This window comes from Mastacembelus armatus, chromosome 8, assembly GCF_900324485.2.
Source record: "Mastacembelus armatus chromosome 8, fMasArm1.2, whole genome shotgun sequence".
Taxonomy (NCBI): Eukaryota; Metazoa; Chordata; class Actinopteri; order Synbranchiformes; family Mastacembelidae; genus Mastacembelus; species Mastacembelus armatus.
The window spans coordinates 18,742,222-18,763,045 of NC_046640.1; the positions used below are offsets into that span (position 1 = coordinate 18,742,222).

General features: G+C 39.2%; 3 protein-coding genes across 6 annotated transcripts; 2 read left to right on the plus strand and 1 right to left on the minus strand.

Moving 5' to 3' along the window:
- Positions 1–115: 115 nt before the first annotated feature.
- On the plus strand, positions 116–2,694 carry nme4 (NME/NM23 nucleoside diphosphate kinase 4). The gene is made up of 5 exons (XM_026324404.1): positions 116–298; positions 1,079–1,209; positions 1,293–1,394; positions 1,615–1,727; positions 1,874–2,694. The coding sequence occupies exons 1-5, from the start codon at positions 154–156 to the stop codon at positions 1,992–1,994; spliced, it is 612 nt and encodes a 203-aa protein (XP_026180189.1). The 5' UTR covers positions 116–153; the 3' UTR covers positions 1,995–2,694.
- Positions 2,695–2,769: 75 nt separating this feature from the next.
- On the minus strand, positions 2,770–10,405 carry eps8l1a (EPS8 signaling adaptor L1a). 4 transcript variants are annotated; one of them, XM_026324399.1, is made up of 14 exons: positions 10,298–10,405; positions 9,046–9,154; positions 8,509–8,567; positions 8,261–8,393; positions 7,048–7,136; positions 6,866–6,940; positions 6,641–6,789; positions 6,358–6,555; positions 6,016–6,124; positions 5,786–5,926; positions 5,545–5,686; positions 4,751–4,913; positions 4,365–4,497; positions 2,770–3,993 (listed from the first exon to the last, which is right to left on the minus strand). In XM_026324399.1, exons 2-14 carry the CDS (start codon positions 9,152–9,154, stop codon positions 3,907–3,909), a joined length of 1,587 nt encoding a protein of 528 aa, XP_026180184.1. In that variant the 5' UTR covers positions 10,298–10,405; the 3' UTR covers positions 2,770–3,906. The 4 variants fall into 4 exon arrangements, with proteins under 4 accessions (XP_026180184.1, XP_026180186.1, XP_026180183.1 ...); XM_026324401.1 differs by having other exon boundaries at positions 8,261–8,409; XM_026324398.1 differs by lacking the exon at positions 10,298–10,405 and adding an exon at positions 9,830–9,920.
- A 671-nt stretch (positions 10,406–11,076) lies between these two features.
- Positions 11,077–20,451, plus strand: slc6a16a (solute carrier family 6 member 16a). The gene is made up of 12 exons (XM_026326001.1): positions 11,077–11,401; positions 14,599–14,812; positions 14,941–15,098; positions 15,862–15,988; positions 16,121–16,296; positions 16,738–16,848; positions 17,017–17,258; positions 17,458–17,638; positions 18,004–18,205; positions 18,536–18,695; positions 18,788–18,950; positions 19,216–20,451. The coding sequence occupies exons 1-12, from the start codon at positions 11,399–11,401 to the stop codon at positions 19,558–19,560; spliced, it is 2,082 nt and encodes a 693-aa protein (XP_026181786.1). The 5' UTR covers positions 11,077–11,398; the 3' UTR covers positions 19,561–20,451.
- The last annotated feature ends 373 nt before the right edge of the window (positions 20,452–20,824 follow it).

Below are 20,824 nucleotides of genomic sequence, written 5' to 3' on the forward strand. Positions count from 1 at the left end.
AAATAAAGGAAGCCAGACACGTTTGGCATCACTGGAGTTAAATAGAATTCGTTCGAGCCATAATCAGGTGGGACAGACGGGATTGACTCGTGAGTTGTGATTGAGGAGGGTTGACTTCACTCTGTAGAGCCTGAAGAAACAAAACCTCAAAACATGCTCATGTTCCAGCGCTGCCTTTTTCCAAGAGTTCTCCAACACTTTTATTCGGGGAAGCAAAACTCCAGTAAAAGTTTGATTTCTAGGTTTCCCCCCGCGCTGCTGCATGGACACAGAGTTACAGGACACAGGAGCAAATCAAGTAGGTGACTGACTTTTTATCAACAGCTTGATTTTGCTTTCGTGCATTATCTGTTTTAGTCAGGTAGTTCAGAAACTTGTGCCACTTTTGGAATCAGATGAGATGTTGACTTTATAAACTGGCAGATACATGTTAGAAACAGTTTATGCCATGGTGATGTGTGTGTGTGTGTGTATAGAGAGAGAGAGAGAGTGTGACATATTTATGTCTTTAGATTTAAATAATAAATTAATGTTAAACACCATAGACTTTACTTTTGATGTGCAACGTTTATTTGTTCTAAATTTAACGGGACTTTTTGCAAAAACAGGTTTGTTTGCCAGGCTCCAGGGTAATGAACTAGAACTGGGTTAGAGGTACAGATAGTGACTATGATGAGAGCGATGCTGGAGAGACAGCGACCTGTGTTGTGCGTAATCGGTCCAAAACCTGCGCCGGATCCTGCGTAATGGACAGGACACACTAGTAGTGTATCATGAACGGTTTTCTCTCGATAAAAACACTTAAAGTCTGTATTTCACGGGTGCAGCCAGTCTAACATGCCAACAGACCGAGTCTCTCTCGTGTGTATTTAATTGATTGCGTGCAGTCATTCATTAGCTCGTGCGCGGTGCCCCAGCTGAATCTAACCTCTGCTGACACAGGCTAGTTGGGCTGCGTTTCACATGTACCTGTGTGTGTTTGCTGAGGGTTGTTTCCCTGCACTAATGTGAGTGAGTTGGGGTCAATATTTGTCCTCACATGGCATCAGCTGCTGTTCTGCTCTGTCTGCCCCACAAGGTCTTCCAGATGTCAGGGAGCGGACTCTCATAGCTGTGAAGCCAGATGGAGTTCAGCGGCGTCTTGTGGGCCGAGTAATTCAGCGGTTTGAGCAGCGGGGCTTCAAACTGGTTGGCCTGAAAATGCTGCAGGTACAGAAACCTGACACTGGTATGTTTAACAATATTTATTTGGAGTACAGGTCATTGTAACGGTGGATGTCTGTTTTGTGAAGGTGTCTGAGGAGCTGCTGTCTCAGCACTATTGTGAACTGAGGATGAAGCCCTTCTACCCCAGTCTGCTGCATTACATGACCTCAGGGCCCGTGGTGGTCATGGTGAGGTTTCCTGCTTCCTTGTGGAATAGTTCTGTGTTTTCCATCAACTCTGTCTATTTTTATTATTATTTCTATCTGTGCAATAAGTTGACAGACATGAAAGGTGTGTTTCAGATGTCTTAAATGTTTGCTGAAAAGTAATTTATACCGAGTACACAGCCACATATCTTGCTCAGTGTTGAACCTTCTGTTTGTGTGTGTATGTTTTATTATTGTTTAGGTGTGGGAAGGGCACAATGTAGTCCAGACAACACGTATGATGGTAGGACATACTAACCCAGTTGAGGCCCGAGCAGGCACGGTCAGGGGAGATTTCGGGATTCATGTCAGCAGGTAACCTGGTGTCATTTGATCTTATTATGTTAAGTTTCAGGATTTAACAGCAACTGCCATTTTCTTACATTGCCACTTGAGAAGCAGTTCAGATTTTTTTTTTCTGCCTTGGAGATTAAACAGTAAAGTCTACTGATCATTTGAAGGAATGTGGTCCATGCCAGTGATTCACTGGAGGGCGCCAAGAGGGAGATCCAGCTGTGGTTTCAGGGAAAGGAGCTCCTGAACTGGGACAGCTGTGACCAAACCATCACCTGTGAGCTGTGAAGATACTGAGAACCTCTTCTGCTGCTGCCATTAACAGTGTCACCACAGTGACTGAGAATAATGAGGCACGTACAGTGTTCCTACCAGATAATTTACCTCAGTAAGTACACAATCACAAAGATTTATGTTAAGACGCTGAGATTGTGGAGCTGCATTATCAGTGTGGAGCTATAGTGGATAAACTGAACTGAACAGAAATGACAGATGCAAAACATGATAATGTCTCAGTACCTTATTTCAGCTGAAATGTTTTAATTGCATGGGGCTCTGAGCAGGTGTAACATTTGGATTATGTGATTAATATGATGTTCTTGTTGTCCCCTTATCATAGTGAGCAAAAATCTAAATAGCTTGTGGTCCAAGGAGTAATTTACAAGTGAGTCGGATTAGATCCAGATTGAAGCATTACCAAGTTATAAAGACAAAAAGTGAAATAAAATAAGGACCAATTTAATTTCAGCTTGTTGTTGCCCACACTGTAATAGTGTAATGACTGACTACCAGCCCAGCTCCAGCAGACTAACACACTCAAACTTTTGCACAAGCTTTTTCATTACAGAGAACATGCCACAAATTTTGCAACTCTTTGGCTACACTGAAATGATAGAACTCACATTTTAAGAAAACTTTGCTGCGAAGGAATTATTAGTAAAAAATTGTAATTTTCTATTATTTAACAAATGATATGCAGTCGTGCTCTTGGAAAGCAATTAAGTGTAACACTTGAAGAAATGTAATTTAAAATTTTGTTTACCTGATTTATATCCTCAAATACCTTAAGTCTAATTATTTTCAATGACTGAAGGTCTAATCAGGTAAATCTGTGTAAATGAAGTCATAATGCTTCTACCTCTAGTTAAAACCACTGTGACACAAATGAAATTAAACAAAAGGGTCAATTGTTTAAAGGAAACCAGGGATTGCCTGAAATGTTTAGGATGATAACTAATAGTAGTTGAGTCAAATAATCAGTTCACACCAGAACATCTGACCTCTGATGAATGTTGTAGCTTTTGTAGAAATGTTGTGAAGTCGTGTTATTGTGCAGAGCTCTGCATATTGATTGACTTACCTCCATCTGCTGTCATTAAACACAGGAGGAATTAATTTTAGCTTCAGTGTCACTTCCTATTTTTTATTCCTTATACATCTTTAAAAATACTTGGCTCTTTATTTTCCACTCAGTGTATATGATGAAATCACTGGAATTCTATGTCCTCTTGGGGAAAGTGTATGTCTGGATCATATAACTTTTTCTTGTTTTCTGTATAAAACATCATGACACATGGGCCATAGCTGAAATCACAGTGAAATGCAAAATCAGAAACATTTTAATTTCATAGAATAAGTCAGGACTGAAACTGTAAATACAGTATATGAACTCAGCTTAATGCATATTTGGTGTTGAACAGCAACAAGTAACATTATCTTTAATACAGGTTGATGTGCAAGCATTAAAAAGTCTGAATCGACTGCTCTGTGGAGTCAAACACTCTTAACATTTCATTGGTTTAATAGCTTTAAAAAGTATCTTCAGTCCATTATGATAGTATTTAATTTACAACATTAGCATATCAGACTACTCATTATGTACTCATTTGTGTTTATTGTCTTGTTTTAAATATCACCTGAAAAAGAAAAAACGACATAGAAAAACTAAGCTCTGGCAATGATTTGAAGTTAAAAGACCTTCTGTCTTAAAACATTTTAAATTCAAAAATAGTTTTAATATAACTGTATTTATTAATTTTACAGTCATACTTTAAACAGCTTGCCTTTCTTGATATATCTGTAGCACAGAAAAAATACAATAACACATGATTAAAACATTTAAATCATCCACAGCAGCCCTATGTGCGCCCAGCAAATGTGTGATGTCATGTCTTTATTTGTGGTTGTGAGTCAGTCACAGTCACAATACCTCACTCTCATATTTCAAGTCAATCTTCTGTTTTTGCTTCTGCATCATTGTCTCTAGTTCTGTGGCTTTGGCCGCATCCTGAGGGCGACACAAGATACAATATCAGGATATTTCTCAAAAGAAGCACACATACACAATTTCAGTTCTTTTTATACTGTACAGTGAAGGTCTAATGAAAACACACCACTAAATACAACCTGTACAATAAATTCTATAATATCAAACCAAGAACAGATATGCTACCTGTAAGAATCTACCCACTGTGACCATTTAACTATGAACTATCAAGGAGTCAATATACATTTTGGTCAATCTTCTGTTTAAATTAAAAGTTAAATAAAAATGTGGTAAACTAGCAAAGTCTGTGCGTAAGCTGAGGCTGTGCCAACAGTTTCAGGACATGTTTGACCCAACAATACACAATACATGTAGAATAACACTGGACAAACCTCAAGAATGGACTTCTGCACCATTAACTGGCTGTAAACTCTTGCACCTCCCTCTGGTGACACTGTGCAGAGCTCGCGCTTATTCAGGGAAAATAGCTGTGCTCCAGTTAAATCACCCAGACTCTGAATTGTCCTAACACAGGAGAAAACAGCGACACAATCATTGGTGGTGTCTACAAGTGTTTCTGTTCAAAAGAGACATAAATCATTTGTATTTAGCAAACCAGACAAATGCATGGACTTGATTCACCCCCACTTGGACATTTTGGAAGTGATATTCCCTAACCTAAAACCAGATGTAATATAACCAGTGGATTATTCAAACTAGTCTTCCATGTTTTTGGGAGCAGTGTGAACTGGAGTTTTCTCCAGTGGTGGACACTCACTGTGGACTGAAGCCTTTGCCAGTGAGCCAGGCCTTCACCTCATCAGGCGGCGACTGGTAGTTCAGGGTAGCAGTAGGGTCAGCTGTTCGGGGCACCACTAGTGGATGGCCTGAGCCTCTTTTCCCAGCTAGACGCTGCAGAAGCTCATCATTCATTATCAGGACTGCACAAACACAACAGACTTCATTAGTATGCACATGCAGACCTGAGCCGTGTCAGGTTAGTGTTAATCCTCCTGGATTTCACTTTTTAAGCCACATCATCATCATCACGTCATCTAATCTTTCCTTCTACATTTGGTGTCCTATCCTGCAAATAGGTATTTAGAAAGCTACAGCTTTGGGTTTAGTTTCTTTTATTTGAGTACAAAATACACACTTCTATCACTTCACTCTGGTTTTAATTTTTTCATGAGATATGAGTCTTTTGTATAGTAACAAAACAAGAGTTAATGGGATTTTTGTTGAATAATTTTAGCCCAAAGACTAGAAGTTTTTGATACAACAATTTTGTTATTTTCATTGTATGTGATGTTCTGCACATGCAAATAGGCAAGAGCTGGGGAAGAAGCCAAAATAGCTTGACACTCAGCTTATTTCCCTTAATGAAGATAGCTGAAAGAGGCAATTTAAAATAACCATTTGTCTGCTCAGCTTTTGCTAAATGTGTCTCTGTTTGATTTTATGGATTTCATTCATTAAATTCATTAAATTGCACAAAGTATCAGGGTTCCAGTATATTTGTGAACCGAGCCATTTTATGTTTGTACATGTGAACATGGATGGGTCTGTTACCTCGGTCTCCATCTTCTCTCATTGCTGAAGATGGAAAAACCATGGTCTGAGGACGCACTGGACTTGTAGCAGTGGGGCTGGTCCCAACTGGGCTTGATGGAGCATATGAGAAGTACTTTGTCTTGGGGGTAACAGGTGTCTTCTGTTGTGGAAAAACAGAAATGAATATGAAAATGAATCAACAGCATGTGAAGTGTTTGCGGCAACTAAACTGTATGTGTGTAGATGTTTGTATTCATACCGTTGACTCTCTGCGTACCACTGGGCTGTCCTCCCCTCCGTTATTCAGAGCAGACACAGGCTCCAGAATATTAAAGGGAACAAATCCAATCTGTCCAAATCGATTTCGACATTTCCACCATCGATTTGATGACTCAATGGCCTAAGGAAAGATTCACAAATCAGCTGTGTCTTGTGATATACACTCCAACAGGTATGTTACCACCTATAATTTTAATTAAGGGTGTCTACCTCTAGTATTTCTCCATGTAACACAGAGAGCTCACTGCTATTTCTTGCCACAAAGTCATAACTGCAGCAGTAAAGCATATCACCCTCTGGTAGGAGCCCATTTTCACCTCTGAAATAGAAATGTCATTTAAAATATATGCAAACTGTAAAAAAATAAAGCAATTTTCACAAATTGAAGTCAGATATGAGTGTGCCTAACCTCTGATGAGTTACATGGAAATAAGTTGTTAATCAGATCCAGACAGGTTATTAGGTAACATACTGGAATTTGGCTGGCATTGTCATTCCTACTATAAAAACATAATTATGCCTTGTTCTTTTTCTCAATGTCTACAGACTTACACTCCAACAGCCTCTTCACCAGGGCCGTCTACTTTGTCCTGTTGAATTTGTGTCTCCCTACTCTCCCTGAAGGCGTCCTGTTTGTGCTGCAACTCAATGGGGTCTTCGAGAGTCTGACCAGATGAGTCATAGAGCTGAGGCTGCCAGCCATCCAGGAAGACAGGTGAGTATGGAGGAACAGACACACTGAGGTGTGAACTGGGGAAGGAAGGAAGGAGGATCTTGTTAGATCAACATGACATTTACAAACCATGATTGTAAACACATATATAAACACACAGACCGTGGTGAAGTCCAGTTGGGTCCTAATGAAGTCCAGAGTGCCTTTTCCTGCTCAGTCAGATGCTCCTGGAGAAGTGAAACTGAACTGCTGGTCATAGCAGGACTAACTACTGATGCACCTAATGCAGGCCCTCCAGTGGTTTTTACCATCTGTGAAAGAAAAGGTAACTATACTTAGTATCACAGGGACTGAGAAATGACTAAATCAAACTTTAAAAGGTCTGACCAGACTAAGAGGCACAAAGATGTGATGTAGCAGTTCTGTTGCGTCAGGCCGTGAGATGGATGATTTCACACAGTCCTAAATAGACAAGCAAATAGGATAATTTCTCGTTTCATTTTTCCAAAAATATCATCCTAAATTTCTAGAGTTATTTCATTGCTTAATTATCACAAGTCTAATCTCACCAGCAGACAGAGGGAGTACTTGATTTTCTGAAAGAGGCCCACAAATTCTTCCTGTGATGGAGGGCAAGCTTTCATGGTCAACAAGTCATCTACACAGAGAAAGGTACAGTCACATCATCTTCCAGGATACATATTAAAAACACAATCACTGCTGTTATTACACAGGTAGTGATTTTGGTTTTTCTAGTGTCAACACTTTGGAAGCTGCCTATTTACAGACATATACAGTGGGGAAAATAATTATTGATCCCCTGCTGATTTTCCAAGTTTGCCCACTTACAAAGAAATGAACAATCTATCATTTTTTATGGTAGATTTATTGTAACAGAGCAATGTAGAATATAAATAACAAACACAGAACAACACATTATATCAAATGTTATAAACTGATTGGCTTTTTAGTGAGTACAATAAGTATTTGATCCCCAAGCAAAACATAACTTAGCATTTGGTGGAGAAACTCTTTTTGTACTTATTTTCCCCACTTTAAGTATTAATAGAAACACTACAGAAGAATACTAGTGTGTTTCTGCAACATGCAGCCTGCCATTAGTGTTGATAACTTTGTAAAGGTGTGGAGTACTTGTCCTAGCTTGTTCCCACCAACCACTCTACTACACAGCTATGCCATTGGTAATGACTAGAAATCTTGTGTTCCATTTCATAATTATTGGCATTGTGTTTAGGCCTATCACACCTATCCCTGCACACACTGGCCAGAAACCTGTGAAACACCCATGTCATGTTGCCAGGCCAACACTGGGTTGAACACAAGTAGATGAAAACAATTCAACTTCTGTTCAATGTTCCAGTGACAAAGAAACAGCAGTCTACATTGAAAATATCAAGCCTGTAAAACAAATCTTGTTGCTGTTCCCTGTCACAGTGAGGAAGAATGACTCACTTATTTAGAAATACCATTTCTTCTTTAACAAGATCCAAATGAGTAGATTGTATCTCATATGGTAACATTTTCATAACACCAAGTGTCTGCTTTAAGCCAAAGTATGTCATCAACCCAATAGAATAAATCCATTTCCTGCCTCTGCTCTTCTTCTGCAGTCTGTCAAAAATATCATGCTATCTCAATACATAGTGTTACCTGCATTGTTCACATTCTGTTTCAGTAAAGCAGGTTTTCAGCATGTGTTTTCTTTTTTCTTGACCATGTTTGTGAAACTATGAAACTAGTAGTTGAAAAAACAGCTCTCACCATTTTCATTCTCTTTCTTCTTGCTCTTCCTGCTCCTCTTCTTTCTTTGGTTGAGGACACTTTGGGCTTCAGCAGTCTGCTGCAAGCGCAACATGAATCGCTCCACATCATCAAAACAGTGGTTGAGAATCTCCTGATGAGGAAACACACTGTGTATTTTAACAATTTAACCACAGCTACGTACTTTTTATAAGCTTCTTTGCAAAGGTTAAACATCTAAAATCTGAATTATTTCTGGAAGTACATACCACTTCACTCTTTGCATTGGGGAGAGATGTGTTATTTGACACCCCATGGGTACCATTCTCTAAGAAGAGGAAGAAAAAAACATTTTATCAAATTTGGATATACACTTCAACAACAGGCCTAGTGCATGATGCTGGTTTTAAGAATGAAAACACAGGTACATGCTCACACATACAGCACTGTGCAGAGGTTTATGGCACTTAGAGTTAGATTAATTTTAGATTCTTCTCAGACAACACAATCCAGGGACCCTGGAACAGCCTGAACCTACAGAAGAACTGCTACAGCTGCTCCAAGGTGCAGCAAAGTACCAGGAGAAACTGTGCAGGTCAAACCAAAGTGAACTGTTGCTGATTTCAGAGCAAAAGGGATTGTTGCAAATACTGATTAGATTTAGGTTTTGCTCTTATACTGCACTTTGCATGAAGTTTATTGATAAATGCAAAAATTGTTATGTAATTTATAATAAAAGCAAATCATGTGCATTGTTAGTGCCTAAACCTTGCACAGTACTAGACACATGGACCAGATGATTATACCTTTGACAAAATTTGTGTAGCCACTGGGAGGAGGCTCATTCCCTGGTGTTACCATGACTTGGACACCTGAAGGCTTTTTGGGAACCACTGGTGGTCGTTTTGCAGACATCTGTAGCATGTACATGCAAACAGTAAAATCAAGCATGTACCGTAATTCAGGGAGCAGCACAGTCATACAGTGGTTACCACTGTCACATCACAGCAAGAAGGTTCCAGGTTCGAATCTTTACGACCCTGGAACACTCATTTCAACTTTGTCTGAACATTGTAATGATGAATGAGAGCTCAACATTGTCACATTCCACAAGCCGGTTGTAAGAATGTTGAGTGTGCACACCTGCATGGACGTGACAGATACATGACAGGAAAAACCACTACAACCAGACACATGGTGTACAGATGACACACGAAAACGTCATAGAGAAATTACACATGCTGTGCGAATATAATGAAGCTCTTTATCTCATCTTTTCCTCCCCCTGTCCTTTCTTCTTTTCAACATCACCAACATGTTGATGAGCTTTTCAAGCATTAACAACCACCTTAACATATCATCATATCATACACAGTCAATGCCCCTTGTGCAATAAAACTGAATCAATATTCTAATGTATCAAAATGAAGTATAGTTACATCAAAGGTCTTCACACATTACTGACACAAGGCAGTTGTCCTTCGTATGACAGGTGTACCTGCCTCTCTCTCTCTCTCTCAATCACTCTCTCTCACATACAGTTCACACAAACGTAACACCAAATATCTAGATACATCACTGTCACTGTACCTTTAGCGCAGTTTGAGTATTTAAGTCCACGGTGCTTAAATCAGTCCTGCTGCCGTGTCAGATGTGCACTGTGCTTAGCTGTTTACACCAGTACGTCCCACATTCTTAAGATACAGAAACCAGAAAAACAAGTTTGGCTTTCCTTCTGTATTTAATCTGTGTTGCTTTCACTCTCCTAGGATTCTTCCTCCCTCTCATTCTTCTCTCTGCATCTTTGTGAGCATGTCTCTCTTTGTGACAGGCAGAAACTGCCTTTGGCTTGTGCTAAGGGGCAAATGTAATCTGCAATATGTGCTGTTCCAGAAATGTAATGCACTTTTCCTCAGATTCCCCAATTCCACAAACTCAGTGACATCAAGTTTCTATTTAGACAATAACAAAGCCAAGGCCAAGATATGATTCAGAGGTTAGCAAACAGGAAGACAGGTCTATTAAAGTGATATAGGAAAAGATGTGGGAAACACATACCTAGTTTCTAATGCTGCAGAAATGTGACACTGCTGGCAGGTGCATCAGCAGTTTGACCCAGATGAAGAATTGAAAAGTGGTTAACTGGAACAATAAACAGAAATCAACACAATCCTGACAGAAGAGCAAGAGATCCTCGGTTGTTTCTGAGCAGATCTGTATTTTAGTGACAAACCGAGAGAGGTCAGTCTATTGAACATTTAGGTCGGAATAATGTCTTAATTCTAATTTAGCTTCGTGCAGTAATAGGCCTCAGCTCTTAGATACTGAGAATTTAACTACATGGCGTAGGGGGAAACTGAGCTGCTGTTGAACAGTGACACCAACTGGTCATTAAAGGTCAGAGTCTTTTCTTCATGTCTCGAGTGGACTGACACAGGCAGGCAAACTTTAAATGGGTTGTTGGTGTTAAATACCTGGTTCCATTAGTTCTGACCCTAGTAACGTGTTGATTCTGCAGGTTCATACAGTTTGTTTAACACCAGGAATAAGCTTTTCCTCTTGCAGGCTGGAGAACTGTTAACAAGCAGTGTGAGATAAATGAGCGCAGTGTTGCAATGTCGAGTCATGAGTTTATTTGGAGACTACACGAACAGATGCGTAATTGGCCTATAATCGGATAATCTGACGTTTAAAGATCGTGCAAAGGGCAGTGTGTTTAAACGCAGCACAGGGCGTAATACACATGGCCACAGGAACAAACTCTAACTTTCTTCGTTTGTTTGTTTTTTTTTTTTTTTTTTTCTCCTCTGTTTCAGTGGCCACGCACACAGCAGCGTGCACCCATGGGTCTGCTTGTCCTGCCCCGCGGAGCGTTTTGGGGGCCGGCCAGCTCAGCCCCTCACTCTGCTCATTGGCTCCAGCTGCAGTAACTTCTCCTTCATTTCTTCTTGGGTTGGCAAGATTGTTCCCACGCACGAAACGGACCCACGAGTTGACATCTTTGCCTTTAATAAGTCTAAATATTAGTCTAAATATTATCACAGCCAAAAAAAGGGAGAGTTTGAAGTAGTGTTATTGGAAAGAGACGGAGAGTGGTTGGCAGGAAGACCAACGCCAGGTCTGCTGGAAACTCTACACCCTCCTGGACGTGCTGTCAGAATGGTATGTCCACTACACATCACGTTTTATTAACGTGACTTAATGCGCTCTATCTGAACTCTGCTGCTTCTACTGGATTCTTGCTCTGGTTTATTTTGTTTTTCCATTATTTCTGGTGCTAAGTAGCCCACACTCAGAGCCATGAAGAGCTTTAAGGCTGCGGTCATCTCCCCCAGGCAGCTGATTTTCTGTACATTTGTTCACAGTATACATGCAATGCTGCACAATGTGCTCAGAGACAGATATGTTTCACTGCCCACATCTGTTAATATAATGTAGTCTACATTGAAAATAAAATATCCACAATGCTCTGTGCTGTAGCTACTGTAGAACAAACTAAATAACAGCCAGATATTACAAAAAAATACTAAATGTGGACTTTTCTTTTAGGTGGATTCATGTTTACACTTTAGCCTGTTAGTTTTCTGGACTTTACCAAAAAAAAAATGACAACAGCTCCTCCACACTGCTGTGTTGTCGAGATGAACACTGAGATTAAAGCCAAAACACATTTGATCAGTGATGTTAAATGTTAAAAACAGCTGCTGTTTTCTACTTTATTTACCCAAAATATATTTACAGTCATACACAATCTGTATAGCAACATGCGTATGTATAGTTATTTTCCATATCATCATATAGGCATGTAGTTACAGTGATGATGGAAACATTGGTGTAAAACAATGAGTTATGTGTTTGGGAATTATACTGTATCTCCTGGTGTATATGTGTGCAGTCTGTGGGGCATTTTCCTTTCACAAAATGTGTCCTGGGATAAATTCCTGCCCTAGAAATGGTTGTTTGATATATACAGTACAAAATATTATGTAGTTTCTTGGTGCTGAACTTGACTATGATAAATATTTTATAGCCGGTGATTGAAATATTCATAGAAATAGCATAATTTTTTGTGTTCATCAGTTTTTAAATATCAATCATCTATTCAATTCATCATATTTTAAAGATTCTGTTGACATCAACAGGAACAATCCTAACTCTTCATTTCTCACAACTGATGGCTTTCTAAATACTGCCCCCACCCCACAAAACTCCTTCGTTTAGTATTGATTCCAATACATTTTTACAGTTCTTTTTGACAAAACCAATCACCACTCCTTTTACCAATACTGATACAGCTCCATCACTCATTAATCCTCAAACCTAGTTTTTTAAAATTATTTTTATGGACACAGTATTGGATCTGTAATCCTCTTTGAGCTGCTATGATTATATTCCTGCTAATTTTCTCAAACAAACTCTGATTACTGTTGGCCCTTGGTTTCTGGCTTGATTAGTCTCTAGTTGTGTCCCTAACTTTTTCTAAGTAGCCAGAATTTAGCTGCTTCTTAAAAGAACTGACTTGGATTACAATAGCTTTAGACCTGTTTGAAAAACTGAACATTCAGAAGCAAACTTTTTTGTTTTGGAGAAGTTTCAGTCTGGATTTTGAATTTTTTGGAGAGTGTTTAATATTATTCTTGTGCATGCAGATGCAGGTGTTCTCTCTAATTTAATTGTGTTGCATCCTAACTCTGCCTCTGATACAGTCAATCATGAGAGTCTTATTGTTTGATTAAAACAATGGGCTGGTTTATCTGCATCTGTTGGGTCAGAACTTATTTAACAGGAGGAAATTTTTTTTAGGGTCTGGGGTGTCTGACGCAGCTGCTTTGAACTTTGCAGTGCCTCAAGGGCCTATTTTAGGACCTATTTTATTTCCAATCTATATGTTACCACTGGAGTTTTTAATTTCTCGTTTTAATAGTTATTTTTATGCGGATTACCTGTAGCTCCACCTTTACCTTAAACAGCAGGATCACAACAATCTGTCCAAGCAACATAAGGGACTGAAAGCCAAGACATTCATTTATATTTACCAAATAACTTCATTGTTAATAATGTTGATAACATTTCACAGCAACTGATTTATCAACTAATCGTTTCATCAACTACTTAAACAAAAGCCTGTTTTGGTCCATAATATATCATCATTTGAACTTAACATGTTGGCTAGAACATGTGAAAGAGACGACAGGCACCTCCAGCTGTTTCTTACACTGTGGTAAATATTGAAACAAATCGTCATACTGAAACTTTCCTCCTGTCATGTTACCAACTATATCCACTGTTTCCACTGCATGGGTCTACACATGCACCTCGGCACCACCTACCATGTGAACCAATGTAAGCCTAACACCGCCCAGTGGATTTTCCTGCTCACTCCCACCCTCACGTCAATTTAAGATGATCCCACCTTCATCGTAAGGTTTGCCTAGTGGATTTAGGTCACAATTCCCATTTCACCTCCTGTTTACATATGTGTGCATGCATATCTTTGTCACTGTCTCAAACGTGGGTACTAACATTTATGGTTATCTCTAACCTCTTTGACAAATACATAATTGAATGGCTTTAATGTGAAGCAGCAGTAGTCAAAGTTGCATTAGCAGTAATTCAATACTGTTCTTATGTGACTCTGGGAGAGTGAACAGTAGGGCTAAAGATAAAAACAGTAATGTTGCATCACATCGCTACACATACCATTTTCATCACTCTCTCTTGTGTTCATGAAGGCTGTTTGAATCCAGTTTGGGAATGGTGGGCTCCACCACAAGGTTATGATAAAATCTCTATACAGTGAAGGTTTTTGCTGAAAATTGCTAATCATAAGAAAATCTTAAGGTTAATAACGTTTCTTGTGTTTGGCTTCGCACAGATACAATGTAGGTTACAGACAAAATGTCAGTCTCACTTTTCTTACATAGAGCGTATTCTTCTTGTTTGTTTATCATACTGGAGTGCAACATGGGTTACAGCACAAATGTCCCAGGTTTTCAGACATCATAAACCTTTTATATTGTTATAGACTGTGGCAGTCCCTGCTTAATAAGTTGAACTTGCCAAGTGATTGACTCATTATGTATTTTGGTGCCTTGAGATTGTTTTTATTGTGATTTGGTGCTTTACAGATAAATTGAATTGAATTATTTTATTTGCAGCTGTGCGTGGAATTTTTTTTTTTTTTTCAACATGCCTAGTTTCCTTTTGCAAGAAAAGCTTTTTGGGATAATATCATATGTTACATGATCTAGATTGTGGTCGATTTAAAAAAAAAAAAACAAAAAAAAAACTAAACTATAATCAGAAGAGGTTTACCCAAAGCCATTTTTATTTTTCTTCATCTTCTATGTTTTTGAAAGGTGGAGAAGCCTTCACTGGACAGCACCGAAGAGAGAGCCTGGCTGGGTGAGGGCCAGTGTCATATGCAGCCTGGCACAGATGTGGTAGAGATAGCCAATGGAGACCGGCCAGCATGGGACTCTAAGATCCAGTATGTATTGGCCCAGGTGGGGTTCAGTGTGGGTTTAGGGAATGTGTGGAGGTTCCCATACCTTTGCCACCAAAATGGAGGAGGTGAGTATCTTTAAAGAAATAATTATACAGGACAAACACAAAAAGTTTGACAATCTATGACAAAATGTGAGTAAGTTTTATGACTTGTGTAAAGTGTTTTTTAATGTTTCTTCCTTTTCTCCTTCCAGGGGCCTTCATGCTTCTGTATGTTTTTCTTTTACTGGTTGTGGGGGTTCCACTGTTTTTCATGGAGCTGGCAGCTGGCCAGAGTATTCGACAGGGCAGCATTGGTGTCTGGAAGCACATCTCCCCAAAGCTGGCAGGGATTGGCTACTCCAGCTGCATGGTGAGGATTATTTTTAATTTTACCTTTATTTAGTTTTTTTTCTCTGTGTTTGAAATCGAGCCATATGTCTGTGTACGTCTGTCATTTTGGATTATTTGTTAGTCTGGGCAAATAAAAGCCAGAATGGAGAAGCAGTCAAATCCATTCTCCATCCTGTGTTCTAAAAGACACCTTAATTATATCTTATTATGAAGCCACAACATATTTCTTTACCTTTTTGTAAATAACTTTTTTATTAGCCATACCGTGTGTATAATTAAGAAAAGATGTTTGATGGCATTAGTAATGTAAGAGTGCTGCAACGCTCTGTTTGTTGCGTAACAGTTTTCTCTGCCGAAGACAGAATGCAAACACAAAGTAGACAAGAACATTCTGTGCATGTGCAGCACACAGATATGTCATTGTACACATAAACACCCATGTTTCTATTTCTAAAAGAGCTTGTTTAATTTCTGTAAAAAACACAAACAAACTCATTATTCAGTCCAAATCCGTCTCAGAATTTGTTATAAATACATTTTAGCAAGCCTTTCACATACAGGAGTCCACAGTTTAATAATATCTTAACTAAAGGAGCACACAACAAATAATTCCACTGCATGCTGCTGTCTGAGGCCATATGAGATTAGCTGTTCACTGCTTTGACAGCTCATTTTTGACATTGAAAGTACTTTTCAGCACATACTGTATCCTGTATCGCTAGAAATTGCTGTGTAAATACTGATAAATGCTTAAGTAAATTCATGACCCTTTCCTTTTCTAGGTCTGTTTTTTTGTGGCTCTTTACTACAATGTTATCATTGCCTGGAGCCTGTTCTACATGGGGAATTCTTTTCAGTATCCTCTGCCATGGCAGCAGTGTCCAGTTGATGTTGCCACCAATGACACAGGTAGTCACATAACTGACAAGGTCAACAAAGACATAGATGACATCTATGTCACATAGATGTCATCTATGTCTTTGTTGACAGTGCAAGGTTTACAGTGCAAGGTTTACAGTTTTGTCTCTTCTAAATCAACAGTTAGGGAATGTGCCAGTAGCTCCCCAACAACATATTTCTGGTTTCGGAAAGCTCTTAACATCACAAATTCTATTGAAGAATCTGGAGAGTTAAACTCCAACATGACAGTCTGCTTGCTGGCTGCATGGACAATTGTTTCTTTGGCTATGATCAAGGGCATCAAGTCTTCTGCAAAGGTAAAATCTGTCTTCTCTTCTCACCCCAGGAAATACCATATTTCAACTGTCAACATTCCTGCCATTACAGACACTGATGGTTTTAGGATTATTAAAGTACATCAACATTAAAATACACCAACCTTGTGGAAATGAGATATTTACTTTGTGGTTGAGTGTAAGATAAGAAGATGAGCACCACTGCCTTGTCTGTGGGATAAATATATGGCTGCAGCAGGCAGCTAGTTAGTTTAGCACAACGACTGGAAACAGGTGCTTATAGGTTAACTGCTCCTCTGCTTCTTTGTACTGAGGTTAGGTTTCATATATAATGGCAGATATGCGAGTGGCATGAATATTTTTATCAAACACTCCACCAGAAAGCAAATATTTGTCATTGAACTATTCCTCAGAAATATTCTGACACAGAAATCATCCTCCACTTCTTTCTTCAAATCTTAGGTGATGTACTTTTCCTCAGTCTTTCCCTACGTGGTGCTCTTTATTTTTCTCATCAGAGGGTTGATGTTGGACGGTGCGATGGAAGGAATCACCTACATGTTTTATCCTAAAGTAAGCCCAGCATTCATACCGTTTGCTCATGTTCATGTTTTCCTCTGTACGTTTTCTCTCCATTTCTTTTCTTACTAGCCGTCTAATGAATGCTGAGTGGAAAATGTTTAAAAACTGCAATGGATGTTTTACGTGTTTTCCTGTCTGTACACTAATGGTATTTCTCAGCTGGAAATTTGGGGAAATGTTCAGGTGTGGAGGCAGGCTGCCACACAAGTGTTTTTTGCCCTCGGACTGGGCTATGGATCCGTTATTGCATATTCATCCTACAATCCAGTCCACAACAACTGCCACAGGGACGCATTGATGGTCTCCGGCATTAACTTCATGACGTCTGTGCTGGCCTCCCTGGTGGTTTTTGTAGTGCTGGGTTTTCGTGCCAAAAACATCGCACTACGCTGTGTGGCTAAGTACGGATATGTGTGTTTGCATGAATATTACCTTAGACAGTTTAAAAATCATATTTTCTAGCACAGCCAAAACAATTTTTACATAAGCTCAACTGATTGATCAATGGAACTGAAACTCTTTTCCATTTAAATAAGTAAAATAATTCGTAGATTGCATTTGCTCCCTCTGATTTTATTTTATTGCTTTGACCTCTTCCAGAAATCTCGGTCTGCTGAACATCATGGCGTCCCATGGATCAAACCAGCACTGGTGGCCGTGGTTCAACATGACAGATCCAAGCTCTGTGTCTATAGCTGAATACAGAGAGTGGTACAGTCACTACAGATCGATGGTGGGTCCTAACATCACTGACTGCAGTCTGGAGCAAGAGATGAATAAGGTGTTCTTGAGATAATAACTTACTTTCTATATGTATGTATATGTTTATTTCTTAATATTGAGGTCTTTCAAGACAAATGTGAGAGCTGAAAGAGCTAAAACCAAGAAGTGTCCTTGGGAGAATGATTTAACAGTAAAGGGATAAAAAGTATCTCAAAAACAATAAAACAAGGTTTTGGTACATTACACACCAAGATTGGGTTAATATACTTTATCACATACATTTGTTGTTTCTTAGTGTGTTCAGGGAGCCACTAAATTCATTCACTTACATATTTACAGTCTGAGGCCAACATTTCTATAATTCATATTTCAGACGTTGTATTTTCTCACTGTATTTTCTTCCTGTGCTGTGTGTGAGTGCAGGGTGTTGAAGGGACAGGCCTGGCATTCATAGCATTTACTGAAGTCATGGCCGTCTTCCCAGCCAGCCCCTTCTGGTCCACACTGTTTTTTCTAATGCTGCTCAACCTGGGCCTCAGCACCATGTTTGGGACCATGCAGGGAATCCTCACACCTCTGATGGACAATTTCAGCCTCTCGGGACTCCGGCGGACTCTCCTTACTGGTAATGCTTTCAACATTTTATTTCTTAGAATATAGACAGCAGTTGCTGTTTGCAGTTATGGAACATTACAAAAACCTGTACCTGTACCAGCTAATTCTGGACACTGACTGGTCTTCGCTGTATATGAATATATAGAAAAATAAAATAAGATAATCAAACTTAGCTTAAATGCCAGAATCACTGAAAATATTTGTTTAAACAGCGATGACTGACACCACCACGTTTACTGACAAGTTTAAAGGGACAATACTACAGTATATTGAATCAAATGAATTTAACAAGGTTTGTTCTGTATTATTTTCTAACACTGCCTACATTCTTGTTTTTCAGTGTCCACCTGTGCTTTGGGGTTCTTGATAGGGCTGTTGTTCACCCAGCGTTCAGGAAACTACTTTGTGACTATGTTTGATGACTACTCAGCAACACTACCTCTGGTCATTGTAGTGATTTTTGAAACCATTAGTGTGGCGTGGATTTATGGAACTGATCGGTAAGATCATTTTTGCCTTTGTCCTCTTTTATTTTTTATATTTTATTTTCTTATTTTGACAAGATTCATCTAAAATGTTTGTATGACTGCAGTTTCCTGGATGATGTTGAAGTCATGCTCAAATGGCGTCCTCCAGTAGTTTACAAATATCTTTGGAAATACGTTTGTTTATTGGCGATGATTGGTCTTCTGGCTGCCAGTTTGCTGCGCATGGTCTTCAAAGGGCCCACGTACACTGCCTGGAATCGAAGCACAGTAAGAAACTGCACCTTTGATTTTTATGCTTCGCTCAAACATCTTTCATTTTCTTATTATGGACGTGCTATTATTGCTGCTCTAAATTCCACAAAAGAATGATTAACGTAAAAGACTGAAGTATTCACAGTGTTAAAGTTTCTTTGTAGTCACTAACAAAACAGTTAATCCTGTGTTCATTGTCTGTGAAAAGACTGTAGTTCCTGAGCACTGCTCTTCCTGCACATGTATTTCTCTCTGAGCTGCTGTGTCTCCACCTCTTCAGGCTTCAGAGATGACTCTTGAGTACCCTGGCTGGGCCCTGGCTATGATTGTCATGCTCATAGTTTTTGCTAGCCTGCCGGTGCCTATTGGCTACATCCATTCCATGCTAAAAAATCGTCAGGTCCCTAACACTCACTCTGAGGAAGAAGGCGGTCAGGAGATGCACCATGGGTTCTACACCAAATGCACTTCCACTGAGCAGCTGGATTCCGACTTTGACCAGCGAGCCCTCTGTGAGGAGGACGAGGCTCGTCCCAGGGCGGCCTTACTGCCGATAGGCAGCGAACAATACCAGCTGCTGAGCCAGCAGGAGGAGGAAGAGGAGGAGCAAGATACAGTGATGTGATTACGGCTGTGTGAAGGTAGTTGTTTGAGAGACAAAATGCTGAACTACAGAGTGTGTACAAGCAAGACCCTGCAAGAAAGATGGCAACGTAAAGGGAGGACACAAGAGTCTGTGTTGTACCCAGTGACAACATTCAGTCAGTTTTCTAAAATTGATAATCCAAAGTTGTTTGAACTGTTTATGTTGAAGGTTCATTACCAATCACATTGAAATCTTTGATACATGGAGTTTTGAAACTACAATTCCTCTATTTCAACCCTCCTCAGTTTCTGAATTACTCATGCTGGCCAGAACATAGAAACACTTTAAGGTATATGACATATGAAGAGACTGCTGTTCATCGGAAAACAAAGAATTTATGAAAGATTTTAAGATAAGGGATGTTCCAGCCACCGTCATGTCAAACTAGTTTTAGTGCAAGTTACTGGTGAATTGAAACCCTGTGAACTGACAGATGTGGACACTTTGATTGGTCCTTGCTTTTTCAAACTCCTGTTTGAGTGTTAAAAATTGATTTTAGGGTTAAGGTTAGAACTTGATTTAGGTCAGTTTGGGCAATGTATTATATTGACAACCGTGGTGTAAGGTTAGGATTCGGGTTAGCCCAAGTAGTGGTGATGGTTAAGGTTAGGTTAAGTCTCCAGGAAATGACTGTAAGTCAATGTGCTCAATTTAATGTCCCCAGAAGAAATGAAAAGATATATATATAGGTGTGTGTGTGTGTGTGTGTGTGTGTGTGTGTATTCAGTTTAGATGTTAAATGACAGATCTTAATATGAAACTAAGATTATTTTACATTAGTTGTATGATTTTACCTCATAAGGTCACAACAGTGTCCAGTGGTGCAATATTGTATTGTTCTTAAGTGTTTAAATAAACCTCCAGATGGCAGCATCCTGGGTGAAGGTACCTTTACAGCTCCACTCAAACCTGTAGCTGTTAGCACCTTTAAAGGTGTGATATCTAATGTTTATTTTGCTCTTTATAAAGCTGAAGATCATTATGATTTTATATTTGACTTTATTAACAGACTCAGTAGATTGAACTAAGGATGGAATAGTTCATATTATTTAGTATAAAACAGTTTTTATTGATAGATATTAATATAATACTCATGTTCTTAATTATAGGTGGAATGTTATGAATTGGTTTGTTTTTTTTTAAAGGAATAACTAGTTAAAAATAAAAACATCCTGAAAGAATATGAAAATTCTGCAATTCACTGCACTGTCGGGGAACTTTGCACTTTTTGATCCTGGTATTT